The sequence below is a fragment of the Vicugna pacos genome, chromosome 9, assembly GCF_048564905.1.
Source record: "Vicugna pacos chromosome 9, VicPac4, whole genome shotgun sequence".
Taxonomy (NCBI): domain Eukaryota; kingdom Metazoa; phylum Chordata; class Mammalia; order Artiodactyla; family Camelidae; genus Vicugna; species Vicugna pacos.
In genome coordinates this window covers 10,538,245-10,565,718 of record NC_132995.1, presented here as the reverse complement: position 1 = coordinate 10,565,718, position 27,474 = coordinate 10,538,245, and the positions used below count along the sequence as shown (strand labels likewise).

General features: G+C 54.3%; 2 protein-coding genes across 5 annotated transcripts in view; both read right to left on the bottom strand.

The window, feature by feature from the left end:
• Nucleotides 1-17,339, bottom strand: part of MEGF8 (multiple EGF like domains 8) — a 40,501-nt gene extending 23,162 nt beyond the window's left edge. Inside the window, exons 1-15 of one of the 2 annotated variants that reach the window (XM_072967002.1) lie at nt 16,369-17,339; nt 10,970-11,133; nt 10,511-10,717; nt 9,490-9,670; nt 9,320-9,408; nt 8,324-8,739; nt 7,736-7,881; nt 7,484-7,606; nt 5,425-5,579; nt 4,973-5,092; nt 4,463-4,607; nt 4,217-4,380; nt 2,146-2,346; nt 1,560-1,760; nt 863-1,099 (exon numbers count right to left, since the gene is read on the bottom strand). In XM_072967002.1, the coding sequence (XP_072823103.1) occupies nt 863-1,099; nt 1,560-1,760; nt 2,146-2,346; nt 4,217-4,380; nt 4,463-4,607; nt 4,973-5,092; nt 5,425-5,579; nt 7,484-7,606; nt 7,736-7,881; nt 8,324-8,739; nt 9,320-9,408; nt 9,490-9,670; nt 10,511-10,717; nt 10,970-11,133; nt 16,369-16,555 (2,736 nt within the window). In that variant the 5' untranslated portion in view covers nt 16,556-17,339. The remainder of the gene's footprint in view (nt 1-862; nt 1,100-1,559; nt 1,761-2,145; nt 2,347-4,216; nt 4,381-4,462; nt 4,608-4,972; nt 5,093-5,424; nt 5,580-7,483; nt 7,607-7,735; nt 7,882-8,323; nt 8,740-9,319; nt 9,409-9,489; nt 9,671-10,510; nt 10,718-10,969; nt 11,134-16,368) is intronic. The other variant, XM_015243028.3, reaches the window with a different exon arrangement.
• Nucleotides 17,340-17,731: 392 nt separating this feature from the next.
• On the bottom strand, nt 17,732-26,141 carry TMEM145 (transmembrane protein 145). Of its 3 annotated transcripts, none has more exons than XM_072967000.1 (15): nt 25,942-26,141; nt 25,097-25,171; nt 24,901-24,978; nt 24,729-24,815; nt 24,545-24,646; nt 24,361-24,445; nt 24,184-24,255; nt 23,994-24,062; nt 23,601-23,681; nt 23,434-23,512; nt 23,191-23,284; nt 22,267-22,439; nt 21,260-21,380; nt 19,017-19,223; nt 17,732-18,545 (listed from the first exon to the last, which is right to left on the bottom strand). In XM_072967000.1, the coding sequence occupies exons 1-15, from the start codon at nt 26,059-26,061 to the stop codon at nt 18,297-18,299; spliced, it is 1,692 nt and encodes a 563-aa protein (XP_072823101.1). In that variant the 5' UTR covers nt 26,062-26,141; the 3' UTR covers nt 17,732-18,296. The 3 variants fall into 3 exon arrangements, with proteins under 3 accessions (XP_072823101.1, XP_072823102.1, XP_072823100.1); XM_072967001.1 differs by having other exon boundaries at nt 17,732-18,074; nt 25,942-26,115; XM_072966999.1 differs by having other exon boundaries at nt 18,406-19,223; nt 25,942-26,115.
• Nucleotides 26,142-27,474: the final 1,333 nt, after the last annotated feature.

Sequence of the window (27,474 nt, the reverse complement as noted above, 5' to 3'; positions counted from 1 at the left end):
TCCCAGAGCCAGTCTCCCAGTACCAGTTCAACAAACAGCTGCCTCCCTTGCCTGCCAGTGCCCACAGACACCCCCTCCCCATTCCAAACTCACCTCCCTCCCTGACTGCCTGTCTCTCCAGTTTCCCCACTTCAGCCAACGACATCCACGGGTGCCTGACACCTGGCCCACTCCCTTGGGGGGCAGTAGCACCCCTCTATGTGGTCTCAGTGGGGCTGATTCAATCCCTGGGATCCAGAGATGAGTGGGGGACCACTCTCCCTCCCCACAGCCTCACTGACTGGTCCAGAAGCCAGCACCAGCCCCAACTAGAGCTAATGAAAGGCATTTTGGGGGACTTCTGTTGAACTAGGGGAGGTGAGTGAGGTGGGAACAGAAAGGCACTCTCCTTCCCCATGGGGCTCGAGTGGCTAGATGGGGGTTAAAAGTCTGGAGCCCTTGTGGCTCCCTTGCCACTCCCAGGGCCTGAACCTCCAGGGAAAACGAGAACAGGGGCTGGAGGGAGGTAATGCCTGACTACATAGTTTGACCCTCTGGAGCTAGCAGGCCTAAAGACCTACTCTTGGACTCTGGTGTCTAAGTGGATAAATACCACTCTGCTGAGGAGGTGCTGAGCTGGGCTTTCTGACCCGTGTAACATGCAGAGTCATGACTGCCAGGAGCCTCCTCTCCAGCCCCTCTCCTCTGCTCCCCACCTGGCTCTTGCCTGCAAACAAGGACCAGGGCCTCAGCTGTCCACTCCCACCACCATCGAGAGGGCCCCTCAACTGCCCATGCCAGCTCTGGGGGGCCCCCCCCTTGCCCAGTCGCCTGCTCTGGCTGACTCCGAGCCGAGAGCTCCCCTCTGTGGCCTGGTGGGCACCTGGGTGCAGGCGTGGCAGTCGCGATGCTCCTCACAGAGTGGGCAGAGGGCAGGCACCAGCACCAGCAGGGACCCGCTGGCCCCACCATCCCCACAGTTGGCCCCGCTCTGGCGCAGGTGGCAGGTGGCGCTGGTCAGGCACCAGCCACAGCCCTGGTCCGCCAAGCAGCCCAGGCAGGAGGAGTAGGAGGCACAGGCTGATGAGCGGTAGGGCTCCAGGAAGAAGAAGGAGATCTCCTGGGGGAGGGGGTCATATGAGGTCAGTGGTCCATGATCCAAGTCAATGTTTGGGGTAGAGATCAGAGGTTGGAGCTACAGACTTAAGTGTCTGAAGACAAGGCTGAGAACTCAGGCACATAGAAGTTAGGATTTAGGACATCAGCAGATGAAAGGGGATCGGGGTTTGAGAGAATCCAGAGATCAGAGATCAAAATATGGATGGCAGAAGTTCAGGGTCAGATGGGTCAGGGCAGGAGGAGTCAGAGTTGTGGGCAGGGGTCAGAATATGAGATCAGGTCAGACTCTGGGGGTCAGAGGCTACAGCCTGGAAGGTTTAAGGTGAGGCCCAGAATTCAACAGTCAAGGAGTAAGAGGTCAGGGTCAAGGGAGTTAATTTGTGCCCTTGCGTTCAGAAAGCCCAAGGCATCTGAGGCCAGGGCCTGGGGGCAGGGTCAGAAGCAGGGACCTGGGTACTCACGCTGCCGCCTGGCACGCCAGTTCGGTCCCACAGCAGGGTGAGTTCGCTGTGCCCAGGGCCCGCCGAGCCGTTGAGCTGGCCCCGGATCTCTACTGCGTACTTGTGGCCCCGGCCAGGCAGTGGGAAGAGGCGACCAGACCCTGGGCGCTGAAGCCGCCTCGTCTCCTTCTCCTGCTGAGCTGCCCAGCGCCCCACCTCCTCCTAGGGTAGGGTGAGGAGCAGACAGGGGCCTCAGAACCTTCCACCCACACTCTGACCCCTGACACCAAGAGCCCCAAACCCAGCTAGTACCCACCGCGTCCTGAGAAGAGGGCCTCGGAGTTCCTTAGACCCCAAGAACCTCCAAGTGCCCCCAAACCTCCTGACAACCCACCTCCTCCTTAGGGGAGTTTGACTTGGTAACTCAGACTTTTCCCCTTCTTTAAAACTGCACCCCCTCATTGTTTACAACTGGAAACACCAGGGTCCTCCCTCCACTAAGGATATATCCCATGCCTATGATTTCTCCCTAGTCCTCCTCTGCACCACACATCCAAGCCCCCATATTTACCATAAACAGTCCCCTGAATGTCCCAGGTACCCTCACCATGTCTTCTGTGTCGGGGCCACGCGCCATCCGGGCTAGTACATGCAGGCGCTGGGCCCGGGCCCACACAGCCACGTCCTCAGCCCCTGGCCCACCAGGCCCTCCTGGCAGCAGTGGGTGGATGAAGCCACGATAGACCAGAGACACATCCGTCTCCGGGCTAGGTGTCAGGGTGATGGTCGTACTGCGGACAATCAAGACCTGTGCCAGCCAAGGAAGGAGGTGTGCATGAGGACTTCTCTGCATGGCCCCATGGTCCCCACACCTCTGCAGCCACTTCAGAGCCAGAGAAGACCAGGCAACTCAATCTTCTTCCCTATTTTACTAAATGCGAGACTGAGGCCAGGAGCGGGGAGACAGCTTGCCCACAGTCACTCTGGGAGAAGAGCCGGGACTCCACTCAGAAAGCAGACCACAGAGTCCCAGCCTCTGCTCATCTCCACCTCTCAGTAAACTCCAGGACCCAGGACCTTTCCACATCCTCTTCCTCAACACTCCATCTTTCCACCTAAGCCCTTAAGAGTCCAGATCCCTTAACTAGGGGGCCTGGAGAACTTCCAGGTTAGTGAACATATCCCTGTGTCAGAATGGTGTCGCACCCCATCTCCATGGGGAGAGAAGACCATGTGCTCAGGCCCCTTCTGGACCTCACCCTATGTATCATGTCCTTTGTTATACAATGAACCAGTATAGAAGTTCTAAGTTTAAAAAAAAAGTCCAGATCCAACATTCAAATCAACAGACATACTACATGATTTATTGCTAGTATGTGTTTTTGTAATTATAAAAGAGTGGAACAAGCCAAGTGTTCATCATAGGAGACTGTTTAAATAAACTAGTACTACAGCATCAGAATGTAAATGGAATATTATGAAACTGTTAAAAAAAAGAAAGGGTGTTTCCCACTTTCTGTGATGGGGAAGCTTGCTAGGATGCATTAAGAAAAAAAAGGAAGCGGTAACACAGCACTGACAATATATTACTTTCTGTGCAAGAAAGAAAAATAACTAAATATCACATTTACTTGTATTTGAATAGGTAAACTCTGGAAGGATATAAAAGAAATCCAAATGAATCTTCTGGGGAGAATTAGGATGGTCTTGAGTTGGGGGATGCTGAGGCCAGCTTCCCACACTGAGGGGTGGGGAATGGGGTAGGTGGAAGAGATTTTTCACTCAACCACTTTTTACATTGTTGTGGTTTTTGAACCATGTACCTAGAAAAACCAGTAAGGAACCACTATACTAAAGTTTGGTGATTCCTTAGTAAGTTAAACATAGAATAACCCTATGATCCAGCAATTCTGCTCCTACATACCCAAAAGAATTGAAAATAGGTTTTCATTGCAATATATGCAAATATCTGATCATTATGTTGTAAACTTGAAACTAATGCAAGGTTTTTGTCAATTATACCTCAATAATAAAATAAGAAAAAAAGAGAGGTATTCAGACAAAAACTGATAAACATATGTTCACAGCAGCGCTAGTCATGAAAGGTGTAAACAACCCAAATGTTATCAGCTGATGAATGTATGTGGCATGGCCATACAATGGAATGGGAATGTTATTCAGCCATAAAAAGGAATGAAGTTCTGACACATGCCACAACATGGATGAGCCTTGAAAACGTTATGCTAAGTGAAAGAAGTCACACACAAAAGCCCACATATTATTTGATTCCATTTATATGACCTATCCAGAGTTAACAAATCCAGATACAGAAAAAGGTTAGTGGTTGCCAGGAGCCAAGGGGAGAGAGGGGAATGGAGAGTGATTACTTAATGGAACCCAGGTTTCCTTTTTGGGGTAGAAAAAAATGTTCTGGAAGTAGATAGTGGTGATAGCTGCAAATCTTGTGAATGTGCTAAATGTCACTAACGGTAAACTTTATGTTATGTGTATTTTACCACAATTAAAACAAAATTTTTTAAGTCAGTAAGGAAAATCAGAGCCTTGAATGTAACGACTTATGGGGTAAACACAAGAGTAACAAAGTCATTTGAAAAGTGAAAACTCGAGGACCAGGCCCTTTAACACTTCATGCTGGGTCCCATTCCCTGGCTCCCCACCTTGTCAGGCTGGGAGGCATTGGGTGGCTGCTGGAAGGTGAGCAGGTGCAGGCCAGGCAGGAAGCTCTGGGTGACACAGGCCTCCAGGGAGGTAACGAAGACAGGTGCGGGCCCCCACCAGCCCACGGTGCCTGAGATCTGCTCCCCTCGGCAGCGGGCCTGCTCTGTGAGGACAGGAGGGTGGGGAGATGGGAGTTGGTGTAGGGGGCCGAGTCTTCCCCTCCCACACTGCCACTGGACACTCACCAGGCCGAGGGAGGCAGCTCTCATTGTGTACGCACCAGCCCAGGGCACCAGGCCCCCGGGGAGGAGCTGCGGTGCTGCTGAACGCCAGGCAGGCCTGGCAGTCACCCAGGAGGCGGCCCAGGCCCAGGCAGCTAGCAGCTGGACACTGCAGAGAAGGGAAAGACGGGGTCACTATCTACTGGGGGCTTAAGGGTCCTGAGAAGAGCTGCGGATTCAAAAATCTTGGGGCAGAAAGGTCAGGATATTGGAGAAGGGAATTGAAAGCCAGGTTGGCATGAGAAAGATCAAGAGGGCACGGATGGGGAATTCAGGGACAGGGTCATAAGTTCAAAAGGATCGGCAACGGGGTCCAAGGTTCAAGGGTCAGCAGTCGGGAGTCAGGAATGCCAATCTTAGATGTGAAAACAAGTCTCTCAAGTGCAGGTAAGTCCTTTACTTGGTTTGGGCAGAAGGAGACACTGAGGACCAGGTTTCTGTGCCAGGAGACAGAGTACTAGGACAGTCACTCACAGCCCCCGAGGGAGTCCCAGGAGGCGGTGCAGCTTGGCAGGCCCCCTGACACCAACTGCATTCGGGGTCTCGGGAGCAGACGCTGTGGTCCGTGTACATGGAGCAATAGTCCAAGTGGTACTGCAGAGAGATGGGCAAGGAGGAGGGGGTGCCTCAGACCTGAGGCCTGCTTCCAGGTCCCTACTCACTTTGATTATCCCAGGGAACCCCTACTGCTCAGCACCTTGAGGACCCCCATCCACTTCTCCCCCAGCTCCAGGGACCACTGCTCTTCTGCCCTCAGCCCCAGGGACATCATTCCTCCTCTCTGGGACCTGGGGACTGACCTCCTTCCTTTCATGGGCCTAGGGACCTCCACTCCTCCCAGGGAACCCCCGCAACTTCCTCCCTCAACCGTGAGAACCACCCTACCTCCTCCCCAGCCACCCTCTCCCTATCACCCCAGTGCTCACATCTGGAGCAGGCGCCTGGAACACAAACGGAGGCACCTTATAGGCCATCAAGTCCCCACGGGGCCGGCCACTGTATCCCCCAGCCACCAACAGGACACTGCCACCAAGCACAGCCGCCACATGTGAGTACCGACCACTGGGAGGCGCTGCTCGGCCTAGAAGAATACAGACCCCCAAGGACATGAGACCACCCCTAACCTCAACGGCCACCTTCATGGCTCCCCACCCAAAGGACCACCCCCGGCTCTCCTACACCTCAGCCCAGCCTCCTGGGCTGCGTCAGCCCCACTTGCCCAAGAAAACTCTCCCGGACTGCCTGGCCCTGCTCTAGCCCTAGTTCTCTCACCTTTTGGAGCTCCCACACCATTACCCAAGTCATCTTTCACACAGAGCATGATCTCTGGGGTCAGAAAGACTTGGGCTCAAATCCTGGGTCTACCACTTCCTTGGGTTCAAATCATGGATCCACTACTGACTAGTTATGTAGTCTTGGACAAGAGACTTGATTTCTCTGAGTCTTGGTTTCCTCTATGTAAGAACCATCACCTCACCCTTGGGGAGCTATGCAACAGGCTGCTTGGCTCTCACCTGTTCTTGTCTGACACCAGCCTCCCTTCCAATGACAGCCTGATTCTCCTCTAGAAAACTACCCCTCCCACTCAAAGTCCACCAGGCTCAAGTCGAGCTGTCCCGGCCCCTGGCAGCAGCGGGGCTTTAGCCAAGGCCTATCAGGGTGGGTGACTAGTTCGTGGAGGGGACCCAATTCCTACAGTTCTTGGGAAAAAGGTACTCTCTTCCCTCTGGGCATTTTAAAGGGGTAGAATATCATCCCAGAGCTGCTGGTGACCATCTACAAAAGGCAAACCTACTAGAGACCGAAGGAAACCCCGCTGAGAACTGGGGAGAGAAATGGCTGATGCCATCATGTGAGCACCTGGATCCAGGCAGCCTGCAGCCAGTCTTCGCTCAAGTGGGTCAAGAAATTAATTTTGCTTAAGCTGGTTGGGTGGGGTTTCTGTCACTGACAAGCAAGAGTCCTGCTGATGGGTGAAGTAGTCAGTGATTGGTGACCCCTTCACCCTCTCTAACTGACCTGTATGCTCTGTAAGTGCATGGGACTTGGCCCAGGGGATCAAAATCTACAAAGAAGGAACAAGCCTCCAGAAACCTCACTCTGGGCTACCCAGTGAAGGGGCCTAAAGGAGGGACAAGGACAAGCAGTGGAGCCCTGGATTGGAGGCCTTGAATGCCAGGCCAAGGCTTTTTTCCTGATGGTCAAAACAGAGTTCCTTGGGGACCCTTCCTCCTGCCCACCCCTTAAATGTTACTGAACCTTCTTTTATGCTTGTCCTTTGTCCTTACTCTTCTGTTTAGCAGGGTGGGGAGAACAGAGGGGCCTCTGGGAAGCCCACAGCCCCCTGAAAGGATATGCCCAGTTTGCGCATACAAGTGTCTGAGAAGCGGGCCTGTGGCTTTCCTCCCACTTGCAAAGCAGTCTCTGATCTAATTAGTTTGAAAAGTTTTTCCACACCCACTTCCCGGTAAGCCCTCCAGCCCTGTGCTATTAGAAGGACAAGGTACTGAGCCCTTCACTGGACTGTCTTTATTCTTCACCTCATTTTACTCAATTTAGTCTCACAACAGCCCAGTGGTTTCAGTGTTATTAGATTTTACAGAAGGGAAGCTCAGGCACAGAGAGATTAAATGTTGGTTTTTGTACAAATGGTTGTTCGGGAACAGCCATCCTGGTTCTGCAACTTGCCCACCATCTGACCTTGAAGAAGTCACTTCTCCTTAAGCAGTTTTCTGGGGCAGCTGATAATTGGCAAAACCTGGACTGGAACCTAGATTTGATGCTGCTGTAACTGTCTCCCATCTCCATGGCAACAGAGTCCCGGTCCTGTCTCCAGTGAAGGCGTGCCTCCTTGAGGCCAGCTCCAACAAGATGTCTGGCTCATCCTGGCAAGGACTGGGGTGGCTCCTGCCCAAAGCCCAGATTCACTGTAGGGGGAAGTGTGACCCTCAGGAGCCCCTCACAGAAACAGGGGGGCCAACTCACCCTCAGGGGTTCCTGGTGGGGCAAGTTCAGCCCCCGACACCCACTGATGGCAGCCGAGGTGGTAGAAGAAGATACCATCTTCGTAGCACTTTTCCTCCTGGTAATGGGTGTGCACGTTGCCCCCTGGGAAAGGAGCAAAGGGGCACAGCCGGCAAGTCTGGGGGAGGTGAGGACATGCATGCAGGGAGCCTCATCTCAAGGTTGGCCTGGGCCCCTGGCAGGCAGGTAGGTGGAATCAGGGGGCCTCCTCACCATAGACCACCATGTAGTTGCCCAGGACACTGGCCGTGTGGAAGGCTCGCTCCCGTGGGCCCTGAAGCCCATCCCGGCCCTTCAGGGTCGTCCACACGCATCGATCCACATGGAAGAGCTCAGTAGAGTTCACCCGCACAGAGAACCTGTCAGGGAGGGGTATGGGGGAGCTCAGGGGAGAAAGGCCTCTCTCCTTTCTCTGGGCTCTTAAGAGTCATGTGATCACCCAGGGTTGAGACTGACTTTACTGGATTTATATCCCCTCAGAACCATAAGCTCCCCACAGGCAGGACCCAGGTCTGACTCATTTCTGGGTTCCCAGCATAATCTAGCCAGGGCGAGACACTGAGCAGGGGCTGGTGGAATGGATGATGAGTGGGAGTGTGTGGGGAAACAAGTGACCAAGAGATTGAATGAAAGATTAGAGAATAAGTGAGTGGGTGAGTAAATGAGTGAAGGAAGGAAGGAAGGAGGGACTGAGTGACTACAGGAGTCCATCAGTGGGCAAAGACCACCAAAGACTAAAGGTGCAGGGTGTTGGACCAGGCCTGGCCCTGCAACGCAGGGATTGTGGGGCAGGTCACTCACCGGGCAGTGGAGGGCCGGTGTCCACCATGAACCAGCAGGGCACGAGATGGGGCGTGGAACACCATGGAATGGCCAGTGGCAGCAGGGGGCCGCCCACCTGCTGGAATCACCTGTTCCCAATAGCCTCCACTGGTGCTGTCAAGGCGGAAACGGAAGAGGCCGGAGGAGAAGAGGTCGTGCTGGGTGCGGCCACCAGACACATAGAGCCAGATGTCATCCACTAGGGCTGCCGCATGACCTGCCAGGCCCGGCGGCCCTGAGGAACTGGAGGCAGGTGGTGCCAGAAGCTCCCAGTGGCCACTGCCCAGTGGGCTAAAGGCCCAAACGTCGCTGGTGAGGGAGCCATCAGCCAACTCACCGCCCATCAGCACCAGGGAGCCGGCCCAGGCCACAGCCACATGGGAGTGACGGGCAGCCTGTGAAGAAGAGATCAGGAGACAGAGATGGAGAGGGGAACAGAGGATGACACATAAAAAGGGAAAGGCAAAGAGAGATGCAGAGACAGAGAAAAATGGAGAGACAGAGATACAGAAAAGGATGGAGAGAAAGTTGAGACAGAGACAAAGACAGAGATATGCAAAGTGAGAAAAGAAGGGAGATGGGCCCAGAAAGACAAACACACACGAATAAAAAGACAGATGAAACAGAGAAACACAGTAAGAGAGGGAGGAGTCAGGGAGAAATGACAGAAACAGAGGGACAACCCAGACAGAAGGAGACATAGAGGCCAAGAGAGAGCAGAAGACCAAGAGTCAGAGACAAAAATGGAAAGATGGAGCAAGAAAGACAGGAGACACAGAAAGATAAGATACAGAAAGGGAGACAGAGGAAGAAAAAAGAAAATCAGAGATAGAAAAGCAGAAGTGGGAGGGGTTGGTGTTCCTGTAACAAGCTGAGGGCTGGGGGTGCATGGGGTAGTGGGGTCGCTCCAGGGTGCCCTGGCTGGGTCTGACAGTGGACAGGTGCCTCTGGGCAGGGCAGAGGTGGGGTCCATACCGGGGCAGGACTCAGGTCCCAGCGTTCCCAGGTATTGGCAGAGAAGTTATACAGGACGAGGTCACCCAGGGCGCTGTTGAGGTCCTGGCCTGTGGAGGGATGGGCAGTCTCAGGCCCTGGACACAGGCTGCCAGGCCTCCAGACCCCAGACTCCTGTCCTATCTGCTCACCTCCAAAAACAGCCAGCAGCCCCGGTGGAGACAGGAAGGCACCAGCTGCTCCAATACGGGCAGAGAAGGCGGGGTCCCCAGCACTCACGTTGTGCCACCAGCCAGCCCCCTGGTTCTCCCACAGGTGCAGGTCACAGGCACGTCCCAGGAAGCCAGGCTCACAGCGGCATGGTCCCAAGGGCTGGGGTAGGGACACACAAAGGCAGGGACAGAGAGAGAAAGAGACAGATGGGGAGGAGAGACACAGCCAGAGTGAGGCAGACAGGGCAGGAAGGAAGAAAGAGAGAGATATGCAAGAAAGAAGAGGATGGAAAAATAAAGACAGAGAGACAAAGAGAGAGACAGTTAGGAGACAGGCCAACAGACAGAGGAAAAGAGGGATACAGAGCCACAACCAGAGGGAGTCAGAGAGGTGGAGAAGAGAAGACAGACCAATAGAAAAGGGGAAAGGAAGAAGAAAAAGACCCAGAGAGAAAAATGAGGACAGAAAGAAAGACAGTTTGAAGAAGAAAGACAGTGGTGAGGTCAACATCAGCCTGGGCTGGAGGAGCTCAGATCTGGGGAGGTCAAGGCAGGGAGGGATCAAGGCACCATCCAGTCCCAAAGCTGGATATGCATGGCCTGCGCCCAAAGTCCAGTGGTCAAAAGTCAGAAGTCATGACTGGGGGCCCAAGGCCAAAAAGAGGGCTGGGTGGGAGGATGGAGTCGGGCTCGGCAGGAGGAAGGAAGGTGGGTTCACAGATGAGAGGTAGGTTACAGATGAGGATGGTAGAGGGCTCAGGCAGAGGAGGGGCCCCAGGTGATGGTGGGGTGGGGCTGGAGTAACAGGTTGGGGAGTGGTACCAGGAAGGAGAGGGAAGTACTGTGAGAGAGAACAGGGTCCCTGGCAGGGTCAGTGTCCTGGGAGAGGGTGGGATGGCGAGGTTGTTTCAGGCAGGGGTAGAGTCAGATCTAGGAGATGGGAGTGGTGGGTGTAATCACAAAACAGGGCCCAAGGGGACACAGCTGGGGACAGGCTCACCGAGGCGCAGGTGCCATGGCTGCCACAGTAGGCTGGGCACTCCTGCAGGCCGCAGTCAGGGCCCCCCCAGCCCGGCTCACAGACACACACCCCCGGGGACAGGCACTGCCCGTGGCCGCGGCAGCCCCCCGGGCACAGGGAGAAGCGGAATGAGGCGTTGAAGCCCAGCAGGTTGTAGTTGGCATCACTGAAGAGGTGCAGCAGCATCTGCAGGCACAAGGTGGGCAAGGCTCTGGGAATGGACTGAGAGGGGGGTCTGCTCCTGCCCCAACCCTACCCTGGGGATCCCCATCTCCTTTGTCTCTCTCCACCTTTCTTTGTCCCTTATCCTTCTGCCTGAGGCCAAGCCCCTCCCCCTTTTTGTTTCCCTCTGTGTATCTGTCACCCTCCCCCACCGCCCTGTCCTGCACACTCCACTTGGACCCTCCAGCCACAGGCCCACAGCCTGGCTCCACCAACCTTGCCTGAGGAAGCCTCGATGGGCGGAGGGCGGGTGCTCCCACTCAGACTGGCAAGCAGGGGCCCTCGGGGGGAGTCACCATCATACACAAACAGGTAGTCATACGTGCATTCGGTGTCCAGGAAAAGGAAGTCTAACAGGATCCGGTGCTGGGGGCTTGGGGCTGGGCAGTGAGGACAAAAGGGCCAGATTCAGATATGGACCCTCTCCCCACACCTCCATGCAGCCCACCCACAAACACAAAGCCCTCCTCCTCCTCAGGAGGCTGGGGGTCCAAAGATGAGTGAGACCTGGGCCTTGCCTTCAAGGGGCTCCCAGGCTCATTGCTTGGGGAGGTCAGCGCTGTAACAGCAAGGACAGGCGCTCAGAGAAGGAATTACAGTATCAGCCCTGGAAAGGACTCCTGAGAGCTGGCTGAACACCCTCTACTATTCAGATGGGAAAACTGAAGTGCAGAGAGGAAGCCCATCCTAGTGGTCACACAGAACTGTTCCCTTTTATTCTTGAGCCTCAGAAACGCCCAAGCCTGAGGGTCAGGATCCAGGCCTGAGCAGAGAGGCAAACTCCTAGATGGAAACAGGCCCTGTTCCAGGTTCAAAAGAGCTGAGGGAAAGGTCTGTTTCTTCCCCCGGGGCAAAGGCTGAAACTTGGAGAGCCACAGCTCCTCTGCCCCAACACACAGTCTCATCTTTCTGTTCACAGTAGTAGTGAAGGGCACAGCAAAGGGCACAGACTCTGGAGTCAGGCTGCCTAGGCTCAAATCTTGGCTCTGCCACTTCCTAGCTACTAGCTGTGTGATCTTGGGCAATCACCTAACCTCTCTGGATCTGTTTTGTCATCCGTAAAGTGGGGACATAATTACTGGATTCAAATTTCTTGGCCACTCCTCCCATGAAGAGATGAGGGCTGAATCCCTGCCCTTCGTATCTGGGAAGAGCCTCAGAGACTAGCTTGGCCAATACAAAGCGGCAAAAGTGATGTTCTGGGATTTCCAAGGCTATATCAGAGGAAGTCTTGCAGCTTTTACCTGGGCCTCATAGAATACTCTTTCTCAGAACACAGCTGTCATGCTATGAAAAGCCCAGGCCACACAGAGGGACCACGAGTAGGTGTCCCAGCTGCCAGCCCCAGCTGAGCTTCGAGCTGACAGACAGCATCACCTGCCAGCCCTGTGAAGGAGCCTTCTTGGATACCTGGCCCAGGTGAGCGTTCAGATGACTGCAGTCCCTGATGACATCCGACTATGACCACACAGGAGGCAATAATGCACATAAAGCACTTATGACGGGCCCACCACTTTCTAAGTGCCACTACTCCTAACACTGCCACTATATTTTTTTCAAGTTCTCCCTTTGCTTTTATTTCCACTTTTCTCTTTTTTATTCTATTTTCTTTTTATTGAAGCATAGTTGATTTACAATGTTGTGTTAGCTTCAGGCATACAGCAAAGTGATTCAGTTATACATATACATATAAATCTATTATTTTTCAGATTCTTTTCTGCTATAGGTTATTATAAGATAGTAAATACAGTTCCCTGTGCTATACAGTAGGCCCTTGTTGGTTACCTGTTTTATATATAGTAGTGTGTATATGTTAATCCCAGACTCCTAATTTATCCCCCCTCGACCCCCTGCACTGTCACTATTATTGCTGTTTGCCAGATCGTGGTTCCAGAAGGTTCTCTCATCCCACATCTCACACTAGGGGCTCAGGGAAGTCTTCTGAGCTATGGAAACTGGGAGATTTGGGTTCCAGTTCTGCTCCTGACCTGCTGGAGGTCCCTGGGCCAGCCCCTTTCTCCATGCTCCTCAGTACACCCACCTGCATACTAGAGATGCTCATCCTCTACACACAAGCTGTGTGATCTTGGGCCAGTTCCATGGGGTCTCTGATCCTCAGTTTCCTTGATGTAAAATGGGGATAATTCTCCTCACCCACTAAGGCTGGTGTGAAAATCCCAGATGGCGACTCTAACACGCCAGCACAGATCTTGTCCTCCCTCACCAGGACCACTGACACAGCCTCTTTCCTGGTCTCCCGGCCTCCCACCTTGCCCTGATGTGAGTCCCTGAGGGATCTTCCCAGCTCAACCTCTGGCCCTGACCCTCCCCTGCTCAAAAGCCCTCCGTGGTTCCCTACCATCCCCAGGAGAAAGTCCAGCTCCCTAACCTGGTGTTTGGAGTCTCACCATGTCTCACATCACCCTACATCTTACAGCTCTATCAGGAACTGAGCCTTTGCATAAGCGTCTCCCTCTGTCCAGAGCACATTCTCCCTTCCTGCCAGCAAACTTCCCCATCTCTTCCAGGAAGCCTGGATGGATTAGGCGCCCCTTTAGGTTCTCACTTTCCAATATAACCTTCATTCCTCTGGGCCAGGACCAGCTGTGTCCAGATACGTCTCCCCTGCAGCCTAGGAGGCCCACAGGGCAGGGCCTGGGCCTGCTCATCTTGGCCCAATTCCTGACATTGCCCAGCACAGGGCCTGGCACTGAGCAAGAGCTAGGAAATACTGGATGAAGGAAGGAAGAAATGCACAAAAGACAGAATACTGAAGTTGGCAGCTCTCCCTCAGGCTCTGGCCAAAGGCCCTGAGAACATCACACACAGACCCTGAGCTGTGGTCTGGAGAATGCAGAAGAATCATTCACCCAGGCCAGGCAACCAGACCTCCCAGAATCTTACCAGCCTCAACCAAACTATAAAGCTGTTCCTAGAATCATAACAAGCATAACTTTGTCAAGTGCCTGCCAGAGGCCAGTTCACCATCTCCCTTCCCCAAGTTCCTCCCTAAGTGTAAGTTCTCCTGTTTCCACCCAACATGGGCCTATCTCCCAGGCCATCCTGCCCCAAATGCTTCTGCTTTTCCAAAAGCATAATGCTTCTTTATTCATGAGGATATTATGAGGACTGGGTACCATGAAGTGTGAACACAGTACAAAAGTAAGTAAGTCAGTTGCTTATTTTTTAATAGATGGGGGAACATGTTGGTTCTTAAAAGGTGATGGGCATTGGGAAGGATAGGAGATCAAGGGGGGATTCAGTGGTCTCCCAGACTCCTTCTTATGCCAACATCCAGCCAACTGGTCCCTAAGTCTCACTGGTGAAACTTCACAAATCTCTCAGTGCTCTCCATGCCTCTCCACTGGCTCAGTTTCTGCCCAAGTTCAGAACTCATTCTCTCCCACAAGACTAGGACACCAAGTCTCCAGTCTACCCCCACCCAGCCTGAGAGCAATGCCCCACTCCTGCTCAAAATCCTCCTTTGGCTCCCCATCAGTCCCAAGAGAGGTGGGGGTGTATAGCTCAAGTGTTAGAGCACATGCTTAGCATACACAAGGCCCTGGGTTCAATCCCCATTACCTCCTCCAAAAATAAATAAGTAAACCTAATTACCTCCCGCCTAAAATAAATAAATAAAGTACAACATATTTGGGGGAAAAAAATTTTTTTAATCCCAAGAGAAAAGACAAGCTGTTCAGCATGACATTCAAGGGCTTTCTTCCCTTGCTTCTGGAGCCCCCCTCACCTCCCAGCCAACAGTTCAGCCAGACCAGACAAGCCTCTGACATGCCTCCTGAAACACACCAGCCTCTCTTTTGCCTATATAGAAGCTGTTCCCTTTTGTCACCCAGTAAACTCCTATGCATGTTTCAGAACCCTGCTCCAGTGGCTCCTCCTCTGTGACTCCCAGCAGTCTTCCCACTCCCCTAGGCCTGTCTACCCAACCCCTGCATCTCCCTCTGTCTCAGCCCTGAGCACAAAGGAGCTGAATGTCTGTGTCCAGCCATACCATCCCCAACCAGGCTGGAGCTCTTCAAGGTCAGAGAATGATTTATACCCACAACTCTTTTAAGTCCCATTCTCTTCTCACCCCCCAGACAAGAAGAGCCTCCAAGCTGGGGACATACACACTTATCCCCAAGAAACATGTTTTGTCCATACCCCACACAACCGCCATGGAGATCTTCTAGAACATAAGTCAGATTATGTCCTTCCCCCGTCAAAACCCTTCCATAGCTCCCCAGTGCCCCCAGATAAAGACCAAGCTCTGCTGCCTACAAAGGCCCTGCATGATCCAGGTCCTGTCATACCCGTGGCCTTTGCCCAGGACCTCCTCTGAGGGGCTCCCACCTCTCCCTGGAGGCCAGCTCCTACATCCACTGCCAAGGGAGGCCTTCCTGGACTTCTCCAGCCACTGCCTTTAGATTTATCTTCCACCTCCCTATTGCTCTTAGGACACAGTTCAAAAATCACAAGCTCCTACACCATCTGGTTCCTTCCAACCTCCAGCCTCTGGCTCATTGTTTGTCTTCTTGGATTCTGTGTTCTAGCATAAAGACTTCCAGTTCCTCAAAAGCTTCATATCCTCCTGCTTCCAGGCCTTTGCACAGGCTCTTCTCCTGCCTGAAACGCCCTTTTGTTTTCTCCTACACATGACTCTGGTCTCAGCTATAGTCCACGCTAAGTCAGATGTCATCTCGGGGCTCCTCACTCCCTGGGGGTGGGTTTGTTTCCCCCACTGGACTGGGAGCCCATAGCGTAGAGATTTAGCCTTTGCACAGGCTGTTCCCTCTTTCTGGAATGCCTTTCTCCTCCTCCTGGCTGATTCCTATTGGTCCTTTAGGTCTCAGCTCAGACATCTCCTCCTCCTGGAAGCCTTCTCTGCTCTCACCCACCCCACAGGTCAGGCACTTCCTCTGGGTTCCTTCAGGACCATGGGGTTCCTCCATCACAGTCCTGACCACTCTGGGATGCCACTGTCTATTAACATGTTTGTCTCCTCCATTGGATTCCAAGCCCCAAGTCTCGGGGATTGCTGGGGGCTGTGACGGTCTCTGCAATGTCCAAGTGGCAAAGACAGTGTCTGGTACATAAACGACTGAAAAAATGCTTTTATTGAAGTACTTTAAAAATAACAACATTAATAATCCTAAGACTATTTATTGAGCATTAACTATGGTAAATACCTGTTCTCATAATCCAACAGCCCCATGAGGTGAGTACTATTACTATTCCTACTTGCAGACAAGGGAAGCCGAACCTCAGAGAAAGGAAGCCGCCTGCCCAAATTCACAAAGCTAGCAAGAAGTGGAACCCAAATTCAAAGCCAGGTGGTTGGGCTCAGAGCCTGAGTTTCTAACAATTACTCAGAATACCCCTCACTGATGCTCCTGGCTTGTAATTGTCCATCTGCGTCTGGGTGCAACTCTCCCACCAGACTTCAAAGCCTTCCAGGGCAGAGCCCAGGATGGCCGTGTTTTAGAGCAAAGGGCCTGGACTAGAAGAGGGCTCTAGGAATGTGGTGAGTGGATGAATGAGTGCACAAATGAATGAATTAGCGCATGAGTGGGTGTGTGACACGGGGCCCCACTCACCCTCAAGGCCCCACTCACCCTCGATGAGCCACTCGCAATTGCCATTGACGCTGTAGTTGCCCGCACCATCTGTCACGAAGCCTGGCGCCTCCCGCAGCACTTGCCGCTGTCCCTTGCAGTCCCCTGCCCAGGCCCCAGGGGACAGTGGCCCCAGCACGGCCAAAGACAGAGCCAGCGCCGCAGCCAGAGTCCGGCCCAGGACCATAGCTGCCTCCCCAACTGATCCTTACAGACAGTACGGGTCGTTAAGACCCGAACAGGACCCTCCACCCAGCTTGAAGCCCTGCAAGAGCGACCTCTATAGATGGCACATGGCCTTGTAGACAAGGGAGGTCCAAGAGTCACTGTCTCCGCGAAGGAAACTGCCGCTGTCGACAGGCTCTGGAAACCGAGGGGTTGACCCTACAGACCCATGGAAAATCCTGTAAATAGGGTCGTTATGGACGGGGCCAACCCCTAGGGGCCATGGGAGTCTCTTATAGACACAGGCCTTCATAGGCTGGCTGACCCCATAAATGATGTCCTGCAGTTACATTCGCGGGCGCTGCAGGCCGAAACAGACCTTACAGACCGCTGGGTCCCCAGGGGGAGAAGGGCTCCACAGTCCAGCGGCGGCCTACATAAAGGGTGCGGCAGGACCGGGCCTGGCCAGGATGGTCCGGGAGACCCCTCCAGCCAGGGGTGGAGCGCGAGCGAGTGCCCGGGGCGGAGCTAGTCTTCAGGGGCTCAGGCCTGTACCCCATAGACGAACTCCCGTGCTCACCCACCCGCGCCTCCCTTCGGAGCCGGATGAGCCCGATCAGAGAGATGAGGGGACGCTCAGGCCAGAGCGGCCAGGAGAAGACCCGCTGGGAGGGAGAGGGGGCGGGGGCCGAGCGGCCGCCGTGGGACGGAGAATGGAGAGGAGGCGAGAAGTCTCGGAGACGCAGCTCAGAGCGGCCCTGGGAGGACTGCAGAGCATCCAACCCAACCCGTCCACAGAAGGAGACTTCCGGAAACTTCCCCGCCCATTTGTTCCTAGACGCGTGCGCAGCAGTGACCTCCATGGCCGGAGAAGTGAGAATTACACATGCGCACTGCTAAAATCGTAACTCGAATTCCCAGTGCAGGTGGCTGAGCTAAGCATCGGCCGTTGGAGGGCGCTTCACCTCTGACGGGGAAGAGAGGGTAAAAATAAAGAAGCCATACAGTAAGAGGACTCTGCTAGATGATGATTCATATCTACAATGCTCCCAGATTCTGGGTCAACAAAAGGTCAGGTTATACAAGCCCTTCTCAAAATACCATTTCACAGATGGGCTCACTGAGGTCCCGAGTCTGGAACGGTTCTTGCTCAACCCCGTCTCTGAGCACTATCAAGATGTAAAAGAGGCCATCTTATAGATAAAAACTCGACGAATCCTCTTTATTTTGGCAAGAAGGGGAAAAAGTCTTTCTGCCAGGGACCTGAGGGAGGGCCTCCGGGATGGAGATAGGGTGGACAGTGTACGGGTACGAGATCACAGAGATCCAAGGGAAGTTTTCAGAATCGAGACTAGCTTCACAATATCCGTCCTGGGAGCAGTGGCTTGGAGTCGCAGAGTCCTGGAGAGTCATGGGCAGGATCCCGGCGATCGTCCCTGGTGTTCCGGGGTCCGGCGGGGTCAGAAGTCTCGGAGGGGGCCAGGGGGCCGGAGGTCACGGAACAGCGGGAGCCCAGAATCCGGTGCCGCTCGGGGCAGGGGCTGAGGGAGGGGACGGGGAGAGCGGCTCCCGCGGGACCGTTTGGCACAAGAGTCGGGGTAAGGGGAGGGAGGGGGACATTACGCACCCCTACCTGGGCGCGCGGGGTGGGGAGATTTGGGAAGGCCTGGGATGGCAGAGCCCTGAGGCCGTGATAGAGCGGGGATCCGGAGCCCGGCCGGGGCCCGGCGCGCGGCCCATGGGGCAGGGGCGGGCAGGGGTGCTCAGACCGGGGGTGCGGTGCCCCCGGCCGTGTGCATGCTGAAGTATTCGGTGAAGCCGGTGTGCGGCGCCGCTGTCTGGGGCACGAGCGGCTGGTAGGGCGGCGTCGGGCCATCCCAGCTCGGGTCGGCCGCCTTGGGGAACCGAGAGGGAGGGGGCGGGGAGGCCGCGCCCGGCTCGGCCATGGTCACCACGCGGCCCCTCGGGGCCACCGCCGCCGCCACCGCTGTCTCCTCCACCTGCTTCCCGGCCTGGGAGGGGGGTCAGGGTCAGAGGCCGTCCGGGACCGACGGGGGGCAGATGCGGCCCCGAAGGCCCGTCCCCCTTCCCCTGGATGATCCCCCCTCCCGAGGTGTGGGCGCAGATGTCAGTCAGGGGCGCCTGGGCAGTGGGGCCAGGTACTCAAGGGGCGGCGTCGGGGTGCGCCGGGCAAACTCCGGCGGCTGCCGGGGAGGGGGAGGAGAACCGCGGAAGGCCGGCGGCGGGGGCACCGCGCGGGGCGTCTGCGGGGGCGTGCGCAACAGCGCCAGGACCCAGTCAGGCAAGGTGGGCGCGGGCGCTGGGGGCCAGTCGCGGCGCGGCGTTGGGACGCGCGGAGTGCGAAAGGCAGGGGGTGGGCTCAAGCGCCTGGGCGTGGAGGGAGGTGGAGGGGCCGGGAGCGGGGTCAGGTACTCCAGGGGCGGCGCCAGCAGCTCCTCGGGCGCCGGGGGCGCGAGGCTTACGGAGGAGGCGGGCGGGGGGATGGAGAAGAGCTCCGTGAAGTTGGGCACCGAGTCGCTGATGAACGTCACGTTCCCATAGACGTGCTGCGGGAAGGCCTTGTCTGCAGATTGGCTCCCTCCCGGGCCAGGGACTCCGGCAGAGGCGATCTGCGACGTGCGCACATGGTACGGGAAGTTCTTGTTGGCCGCAGAAGGGCGTGTCATGATCTGGGGCGAAGGGCAGGCGCGGGTTGCAGGACTGTCCAGGCATCAGACTGCCTCCATAAACATGGGGACCTAAGGATTCCCCTTTACTTGACATCCCCGATGCTTCCCTGAAACCCTTCAACTGAATTAGGCCCCTCCTCTGGGCTCGCACAGTGCCCAGGGCTCTAACCTTTTCCATCCATCACAAATCTTATTACTCTGCTGATGCTTCCTCCATCAGAGCCCTGATCATCGAGTTATCACTGACTGGTTAAGCTGTCCAGAATGATAGCTACTAGCTATATGTGGCTATTTAAATTTAGATTAATCAAAATTAAACTAAAATTTTTCTTTCTTAGTCACACTAGCTGCATTTAAGTGCTCCATAGCCACATGTGGTAGTAGCTATTGTATGGGACAGCACAGATTGCAGAATATTTTCATAAACACAGAAAGTTCAATTGGACAGCAAGTGACTGACTCTAGAATGTTAGCTCCATGAGGGCAGGCACTTGACTGTTCTGTTCCCTGCTGAATCCCCAATACCTTCTAGAATAGTATCTGGCACACATAAGCTCTCAATAAATGTTGGTTGAATGTAGAGATGTCTTGCAATTAGCCTGACAGGTCATGAAGGCAGGGACTGGGTGTGACTTTAGCACTACACATGGAAGCCCAGCACAGCCCCTCCAAGATTGTTGCTGAATACATGAACAAGCAGCCAGAACCAAAGAGTAGTGGAATGCCAGAGCTGGAGCTGTGTTGAGCATTTTTTAGGAAGGAAACTGGCTGAAGGTGAAGTTTAGCAGAAAGGGCACTGTGTTTGGTGTTGTGAGCCGGCACCCTATCTCCCAGCCCCACAGCTCATTAAGTATGGGATCTGGGGCACATTGATTATACTCCCTGAGCCTCACTGCAGAAAAGGGGTTGCAGTGCATACTTGGAAAGATGAAGAGAGGGTGGAAATGAAAACTCCTGGTGCAGAGCCTAGCACGTGGTGAGTTCTCAGCATTTCTTCTCTCTCTGTCTCTTTCTGACTTCCTGCAGAGTCTCAAGAGGAACTGTCCCAGGAAGGTGAGTCTGTACCTAAGTCAGGTTCTAGGGTAGAAGATGGGGGACCTGGCCCCCTCCCTCAGTGGCTGAGTATATTCCCTACAAAGAACACATGGTGGATGCCTCAAGTCAGGAGCCTATTTCCTTATCTGGCTCCCTCTCATGCCAGATCTTGTGGTCCGCTGGAGAAGGACTGGGTTCAAAGTTCCCACCCGCCTCCCCAAACCACCAAAGGCCATAGAGCTCTGGTAGATCACCTCCCCTCTCTGGGCTTTAGTTTATGCTCTCTGTATAGTGTGTTCAGAAACTTATCCATCCTGTCCTGGAGTTGCTCTGCCAATTAAACAAGAGGGCAGAAATAAATGCATATGGGTGTTCCCCAGCATGAAACAGAGGCTGGTTTGAGACAGGTACCCACTGGATGGTTGATGGATGGATAGATGAATGAATAAATGAATATAAGAACTGTCACACAAAAGGCTAATAGGATGTAAACCAGGGCAAAGAAGAGGTTTGGTGCCAGTAACCCCTGCTGCCATTCAGATCTAGGTTACCTGGAGCCCCAGCCTGACCCATCCCAGCTGCTTCTTCCTGTGATGGAGTGGCAGAGATGGGGCAGAGATGGGAGGATGTGGAGGGGAGAGGAATAGAGACCAGGGAGCCTAGGGAAGGCAGTGGGGATACAGAAGGGAAAAGTAAGAGTCTGGGGACACTGGGTCAGGAGTGGGAATGGGGAGAAAGGCAAAGAGGCTGGGGTTGGGGCAAGAGGCCAGGACACAAAAGTGAGAGAGAGGAATAGAAGAGGGTGGACTCTGGGGGATATAGTGGATAGCCTGCAGGAACCCAGCAGGCTCTCAATAAGAGGCTGTTGAATGACTACAGGGATGAAGTGAAGGCAATGGCTCAAGAGCTCAGAACAGAAGGTTCAGGCAACTCAGGGGTGGGGAGCCTCATGTATCCTCCACCCATTGGTTTTTCACCCCAACCTGGATGCCCAGCCTCACCAGGAACACTCCATGGGCATACAAATGGATCCCCAGCTGGATGCCATTGACAATCTTCTCCCGGGCCCACTTGGGGATCCCGAAGTTGGCGATCAGGGCCATGACCGGAACTGCAAAGAACCTGAAGGGGAGGTATTGGGTCGGTAGAGACACTGTCCCTGCCTTCCACCCCACCCCACCACGGCCCCAACTCCCCTGCTAGGCACACACACAGGCCCCAATCGAGTCCCAAACTGGAGGAAAGCCAGTGTGAGCTTCAGAAGCCAGAGGTTTAAAGGAGACAGGAATCCCACTGGCCTGGGAAAATCAGGGTGAGGCCAGGAGAAGGTTGAATTTAACTCAGTCCTACCCCACCCCAAATCCTGGCACCTAATAGGAAATCAACAGATGTTTGATGAATGAATTAACATATGATAATAACAATTAAGGACTTAACAGCATGCTAGACCTGTTACTAAGCACTTCACATATATACACACATCTAACTCTCACAGTGACTCTACGAAGCAGGTACAACTTCCATGCCCATTACACAGTTGAGGAAACTGAGGCAGAGAGAATTTAATTGTATTGTGTAAGGTCACACAGTTTACAAGCTTTAGAACTGGGATCCAAACCCAGGCAATCTAGCTTAGAATCTGCCTACTTTACTGCTATATTATGCTGAATGAAAAAAATTTTACAACTAGCTTTTATTGGACATTTACTATGTGCCAGACTTAAAGCCCTCATCTGTTGCCCTATGCATGCTCAAGATAACCCTTTGCAATAGATACTCTTGACAACCTTTCTTCATGGGTAAGCAACCTGAGGCACTCGTTTTTTCATTTTGGGAAAGTAATTTTTTTCAGGTCACAAAGTGAGTAAGTGGCAGCAGTAAGTGACTCTGGTGACAGCTGCCTGCCTTGGAAGCCCATCTGCCTCACTGAGGAGGGTCTGAGTTGGAGACAGCCATTTCTGGGAAGTCGGGGAAGGCAGGGACAGGTTGGGGACCCAGCACATCTCACCAGAGGGTGTAGGCAGCAAAGAAAGGCACGTAAAAGGGCTGCTTCTCCGGGAAGTGGCGCAAAGAGACAAGTACGGCGTAGCTGAACCACACGTAGGCCGCCACCTGCAGCCCGATGAGCCCGTAGCCCGCTGGTGATTCATACGTGTACAGTACCTGACCCGGGTCAAAAAACTGGACCCAAGGGAGAGGGTTTGTCATAACTCTGGCCTCAGGCCCTCCACACAGGGACCCCAGACCCCACCCCCAGATACCCAGGGGGCAGAAGTACTTGGTCATGACAAAGCAGCAAGAGAATGAGATGGAGATGAAAACATACAGAGGTAAAGAGAGAGAAGGCAAAAGAGAGAAACAGAATATATCTGCTACTGTGGGTCCAACATGGGGCTAAACACCACCACATGTAAGCTTTTCCATTTGCATCAACTTGATGAAGTAGGTCTTATTATCACACACCCCCCTTCACAGAAGGGGAAACTTAGGCTCAGGGGGAAGCCTTTTGGCCAAAGAGAGCATGATATAAAGCCTTAGAGGTGTTCCCTTGGGTAGGTAAGACCCTCGCAATTTTACAGAAGAGGAAACGGGCCCAGAGAGGGGGGGCCATCAGCCAAGGTCAGCCAGCTGGAAAGTGGCAGAGCCCAAGCAGAATCCAGGTCTGGGTGACTCCTGAACTTAGTCATGACATTCAGCATAAACGTGACAGACAGTGAGAGACAGAGGGAGGAGGAAGAAAGCTACTCAGAGATGGTGAAGAGGGGAGGAATGCACTTAGAGAGACAGATGGGAAGGCAGAACATCACAGAGCAGGAGAGAGAGCGCCAGGCTGAGCCCGATGTGGGGAAGGCTAGCATACTGGTGGAGGAGACCACCCTCTGAGGGGTGGGGAGGCTGGGGCAGAGCCTAAGCAGTGACAGGTGGGACTCACCTCAGCCTCGTAGATTAGCAGCACCACGTGGGTAAGGGTGTACAGGGTCATGTAGACAGACAACTTCACTGAGCCCGAGTGGCTGATGCGGCCCCTGGCAGCAGGCCATGAGGGGAGATAGCAGGGGTGGGGGCTGTCAGAGAGGAGGGGGTGGCCACCCCCTCAACCCACCCCTCTGCCCTGCTCACTAGCCCAGCCCCCCACCACCACCCACTATGCTCCTTCCCACCCCAGCCTGGGCACCGTGTCACCGTGAATCCCTTTCCCAGAAGGATGAGCATCAGCAGGAAGATGAGGAAGCTGGAGGAGAAGAGCAGCTTGGCTGGTGGAAGGGAGGAGAAGGCAGCTCAGACCCAGGGCTCGGCTTGGAGAGGAGCCCGAGCACCCTCCTGGGCCCACTTCATTCTCACCCAAGATCTTCAGACTCTCGTTGCCAATGCCATCAGTGGCATACTGGCCCCAGTATATGCAGAAAAACAGGAGGCTCAGGACTGAGGGGAGGATGAGTAGAAAGAGAAAAGGACAGAAACCGGCTTTAGGGCATCACTGTTCCCTAACACTGTGAGCCCTTCCTTCATCCCCATCAGGATTCTAGACCATTTACTCCCACTGACCTCCTAGGAGATTGGAGTCCAGTCCTCCAGTCCTCTCCTCCCTTAGACCCAGGAGTCCAGACCCCCAGCCCCTCCCCTCCAGGACTCAGAAGTCCAGGTTCCCAGCCCCTCCTCTCTTAGGCCCAGGTATTTTGAGCCGTAAGTCTCTCCTCTCACAGAACTCAAAAGTGGGGATACGCTAAACCTCACCCTCCACTCCTGCTGCAGCCATGAACATTTTATAAGTTGTGTGGAGCAGCTGACGACCTTTCAGCAAATCTAGAAGGAGGGTAGGGGAAAGCTGTTCACAGACAGGAAGGGAGAGTTGCTCATTTCCTCCAACCTTGTTCCCTCTCCCCCACTCTCCAACCCCCCCACCCCCACCATGTGCTAGACTTACATCCAAAGTAACAGGAGAGGAAGAAGATGAGGATGAAAATGAGGAGGAAAGTCACATCTGTCTCCAGGATCCCTGCCAGTTTGATGGAAGGAGGTCACTGTTCAGTCAGACTGGGTGTCCCTCAACAGGCTCCCAGCGCTGGGCTCCCACAAAGATCCTGGGTCCCAATATGCTCACCAAACTCATCAGCAGAGAAATGCCGTGTCCAGAAGGACTTGCCATTTGTGAGGATCATCTCATACTCCAGCTGTAGCCCATCTCCCTGTGGGGAGTGTGGAGGCCTAAGGGGGGCCCTGGACAGGGAGGGGGTCAGCAGGAAGGCAAGGAGGAGAAGGCCAAGGTGGCCAGCCCAGTCCCTTACCCCACACTTGCTGAGCGCGATGTACCACCACCTTTCACGCACTGAGCGGAAGCTGCGGCCACTAGAGCAGCTCAGGTAGTGGGTTCCCTCCTCTGACACCACCTGGGAGGAGTGAGAAGGCTGAAGTCTGCCTGTGCCTCCCTCTGGCCCTTGACCTGCCCACTCCCCCAGGCTGGGCTCATACCTGACAGCCTGACCAGGCATACTGGGTGGTGAGGTTGATGACCTGGTTGTTCTCCGGCCTGATTACTGACTCTTTGGCTAGGCAGTCCTGAGGGAGGAGGCAGGGACATGGTCACTCCTCAGCCAGCCTCAACCTTATCCCCCCTCCCCTACACCCTCCTCACAGCCTTCACCTTGTCCCCAGCCTTGTACACAGCTGGCCACTGGGATGGGTCGTCGAAGTAGAGGAGGATGTTCTGACAGCACTTGGCCTGCAGACCCAGATTTTGGGGTTTGAAGGAGTGCGGGGAGCTGGGGTAGCCCTTACCTTGGGAGGCCAAGGGAGTATCCAGCTTCATTCAGCATGGCAAATGGTTAGGGAAGGCTCACCTCAGGGTATCGGAATCGGAAGTCCAGTCGGCCGTAATCAGAGAGGAAGCAAAATCTCGTCAGGAACACCCAGTCCTGGAAAAGAGGCCCACTCAGACCGTCATTCTGAGTCCTTTGAGAACTCTCCTCAGCTCCATAATCACCAACTTTTTTTCCCTACTCTGGAGTACCTGGTTTCCCAAAAAGCATAAGAAGACAAAGTCACCTCCCAAATTTTTCTGTGATCCCTTCCTTTTGTGTTCCAGGATTCTTGCTTCAGATGCCCCCACCCCACGCCGCCCCAAGTTTCTTCCTCTCCCTTCAAACACTTCTCCCATTTCCCGGGTACCTGAGAAAGAGCCTGGAGGGTCAGATCCCCATCCTGGACACCTTTTGTCCCAGCCACCATCCCACCGGCATCCCCCCGGTTATCCACACATGCCCCCACGATGGTCCCAGAGACCATCCAGTGCTGGGGAATATACCAAAAGGCCCTCTCCTGGTCCTGAGCAGGAGTGTGAACTCGAGGCCCTCTGAAGAGTGAAAAGTGCTGTCCTTTCAGCACCACCTCGGCGTCCCCCACCCCCACCCCAACTCCAACTCTCCCAACCCGGCCTCCCCACCCGTCTCCTCGCTCAGGTCTGACCTCAATGTCCCTCCTACAATCCCCGAGTCTCCTCTCGACCCCACAGCCCCCCTCAGCCTCAACCCAGACCCAATCCCTCACATTCCCTGGCCCCACCGCCCTGCGGCATTCAGGGACTAGCCGAAAGGGGACGCAGGGGGCGGGGCGGCACCTCCCCCTTCTCCTCCCTCACGTCCCCCCGGGGCCCGGCGGGTGGCAGGGGAGGGCCCGGCGCGCTCACCTCCTTGGAGCTGAGGTTGCCCCGCACATACTTGGCCCGGGCGCGGGGGGGCAGTGGCAGCAGCAGGAGTAGCAGCGGCGGCAGCAAGCGGCGCAAAGCGGGTGCCCGCGAGGGCTCCATTCCACCCGCTGGGGCTCGGGCCCCGGCCCGGGCTCCGCTCCGGCTCCCGCTCCGGCCCGGTGACGGCGGCGAGAGCGTGCGGGCTGGCTGGCGCGCGCCCCCGATTAAAGGGACCGCTGGAAGCCGTGTTCCCTGCCCCCTCCTCCGAGATAACCCAGTCTGGCCCCTTCCCAATCCCCACCGTAGGAGGGGACGCCTCTTTTTCATTCTCTCCACCCATCCACAGCTCCAGTTCTCCCCTCTCCTTGATACCTCCGGCTCTTCATGCCCTAAAATGAACTCACATTTCCCCAAGAGGAGCTTCCTCCTCCAGACTGCCATATCAGGATGGCCCATAACCCCCAGACCCCAGTTCTGTCCTGACTGTCCCCCAACTTAGTCCCCAAACTGCTCTTTGATTGATCATCCCCACCCCCAATGACAGCCATCACCAGCTGTGTCCACCCCAGATCCCATGCACTCTGAATTGCCTACAGAGACACAGAGGCACAGAGTGGGCAAACCATTTATTCTGGGTCACACAACTCCGAGATTGCAGACAGCCCTCAGCCACAACCAGTACACCCTGCTGCCTGACCCTGTCCTGTCACTGCTTACCAGAGTGTGAAATCAGTTGCTGTGAGGCAGAGGAGGTAGTATTATGAGAAACCCACAAGCAGACTCTGAAGTCAATTGCTTGGGTTCAAATCCCAGCATTGCCACTTCCTCCCCATAAGACCTCAGCCAAGTTACAGAGGTGTGACCTCTCAGTCCAGCCCCCTACACCCTGGTACTGACCTTATGGTTTCCCAGTGGGCAATGGGAGCCCTGGAAAACCTTTACAGAGTACAGTCCAAGCCTCTCACCTTCATTTTCCTCATCAGGTTCCAACACATTTTTAGCTTCATCTCTCTCCCTCTACTGCAGAAAAATTTGCTGCTCTTCAAAAATAATCATTTTCAAGGCATGGAAACAACCTAAGTGTCCATCATCAGATGAATGGATAAAGAAGACATGGTGTGTGTATATGTGTATGTGTATATATAATATATATATGTATACACATACACACACACACACACATACAATGGAATACTACTCAACTATGAAAAAACCGAAATTTTGTTATTTGGGGCAACATGGATAGACTTGGAGGGTATCATGCTAAGCGAAATAAATCAGACAGAGAACGATAAATACTGTATGATATCACTTATATGTGGAATCTGAAAAATACAACAAACTAGTGAATGTAACAAAAAGAGAAGCAGACTCACAGATATAGAGAACAAACGAGTGGTTACCAGTTGGGGGAGGGCAGTAAAGAGGTGAGGGAGTGGGCGGTACAAACTATTGGGTGTAAGACAGGCTCAAGGATGTATCACACAACATGAGGAATATAGCCAATATTTTGTAATAATTGTAAGTGGAAAA

What these genes read in the sequence shown, in the direction of transcription:
- TMEM145 (XM_072966999.1), bottom strand. Translation starts at nt 26,061, where the DNA reads ATGGAGCCCTCGCGGGCACCCGCTTTGCGCCGCTTGCTGCCGCCGCTG. An exon ending in TCGCGCTCAGCAAGTGTGGG is followed by an intron (nt 24,446 to 24,544) that starts GTAAGGGACTGG and finishes CACTCCCCACAG; the next exon opens with GGAGATGGGCTACAGCTGGA. An exon ending in TTTGCTGCCTACACCCTCTG is followed by an intron (nt 21,381 to 22,266) that starts GTGAGATGTGCT and finishes CCTCCCCTTCAG; the next exon opens with GTTCTTTGCAGTTCCGGTCA.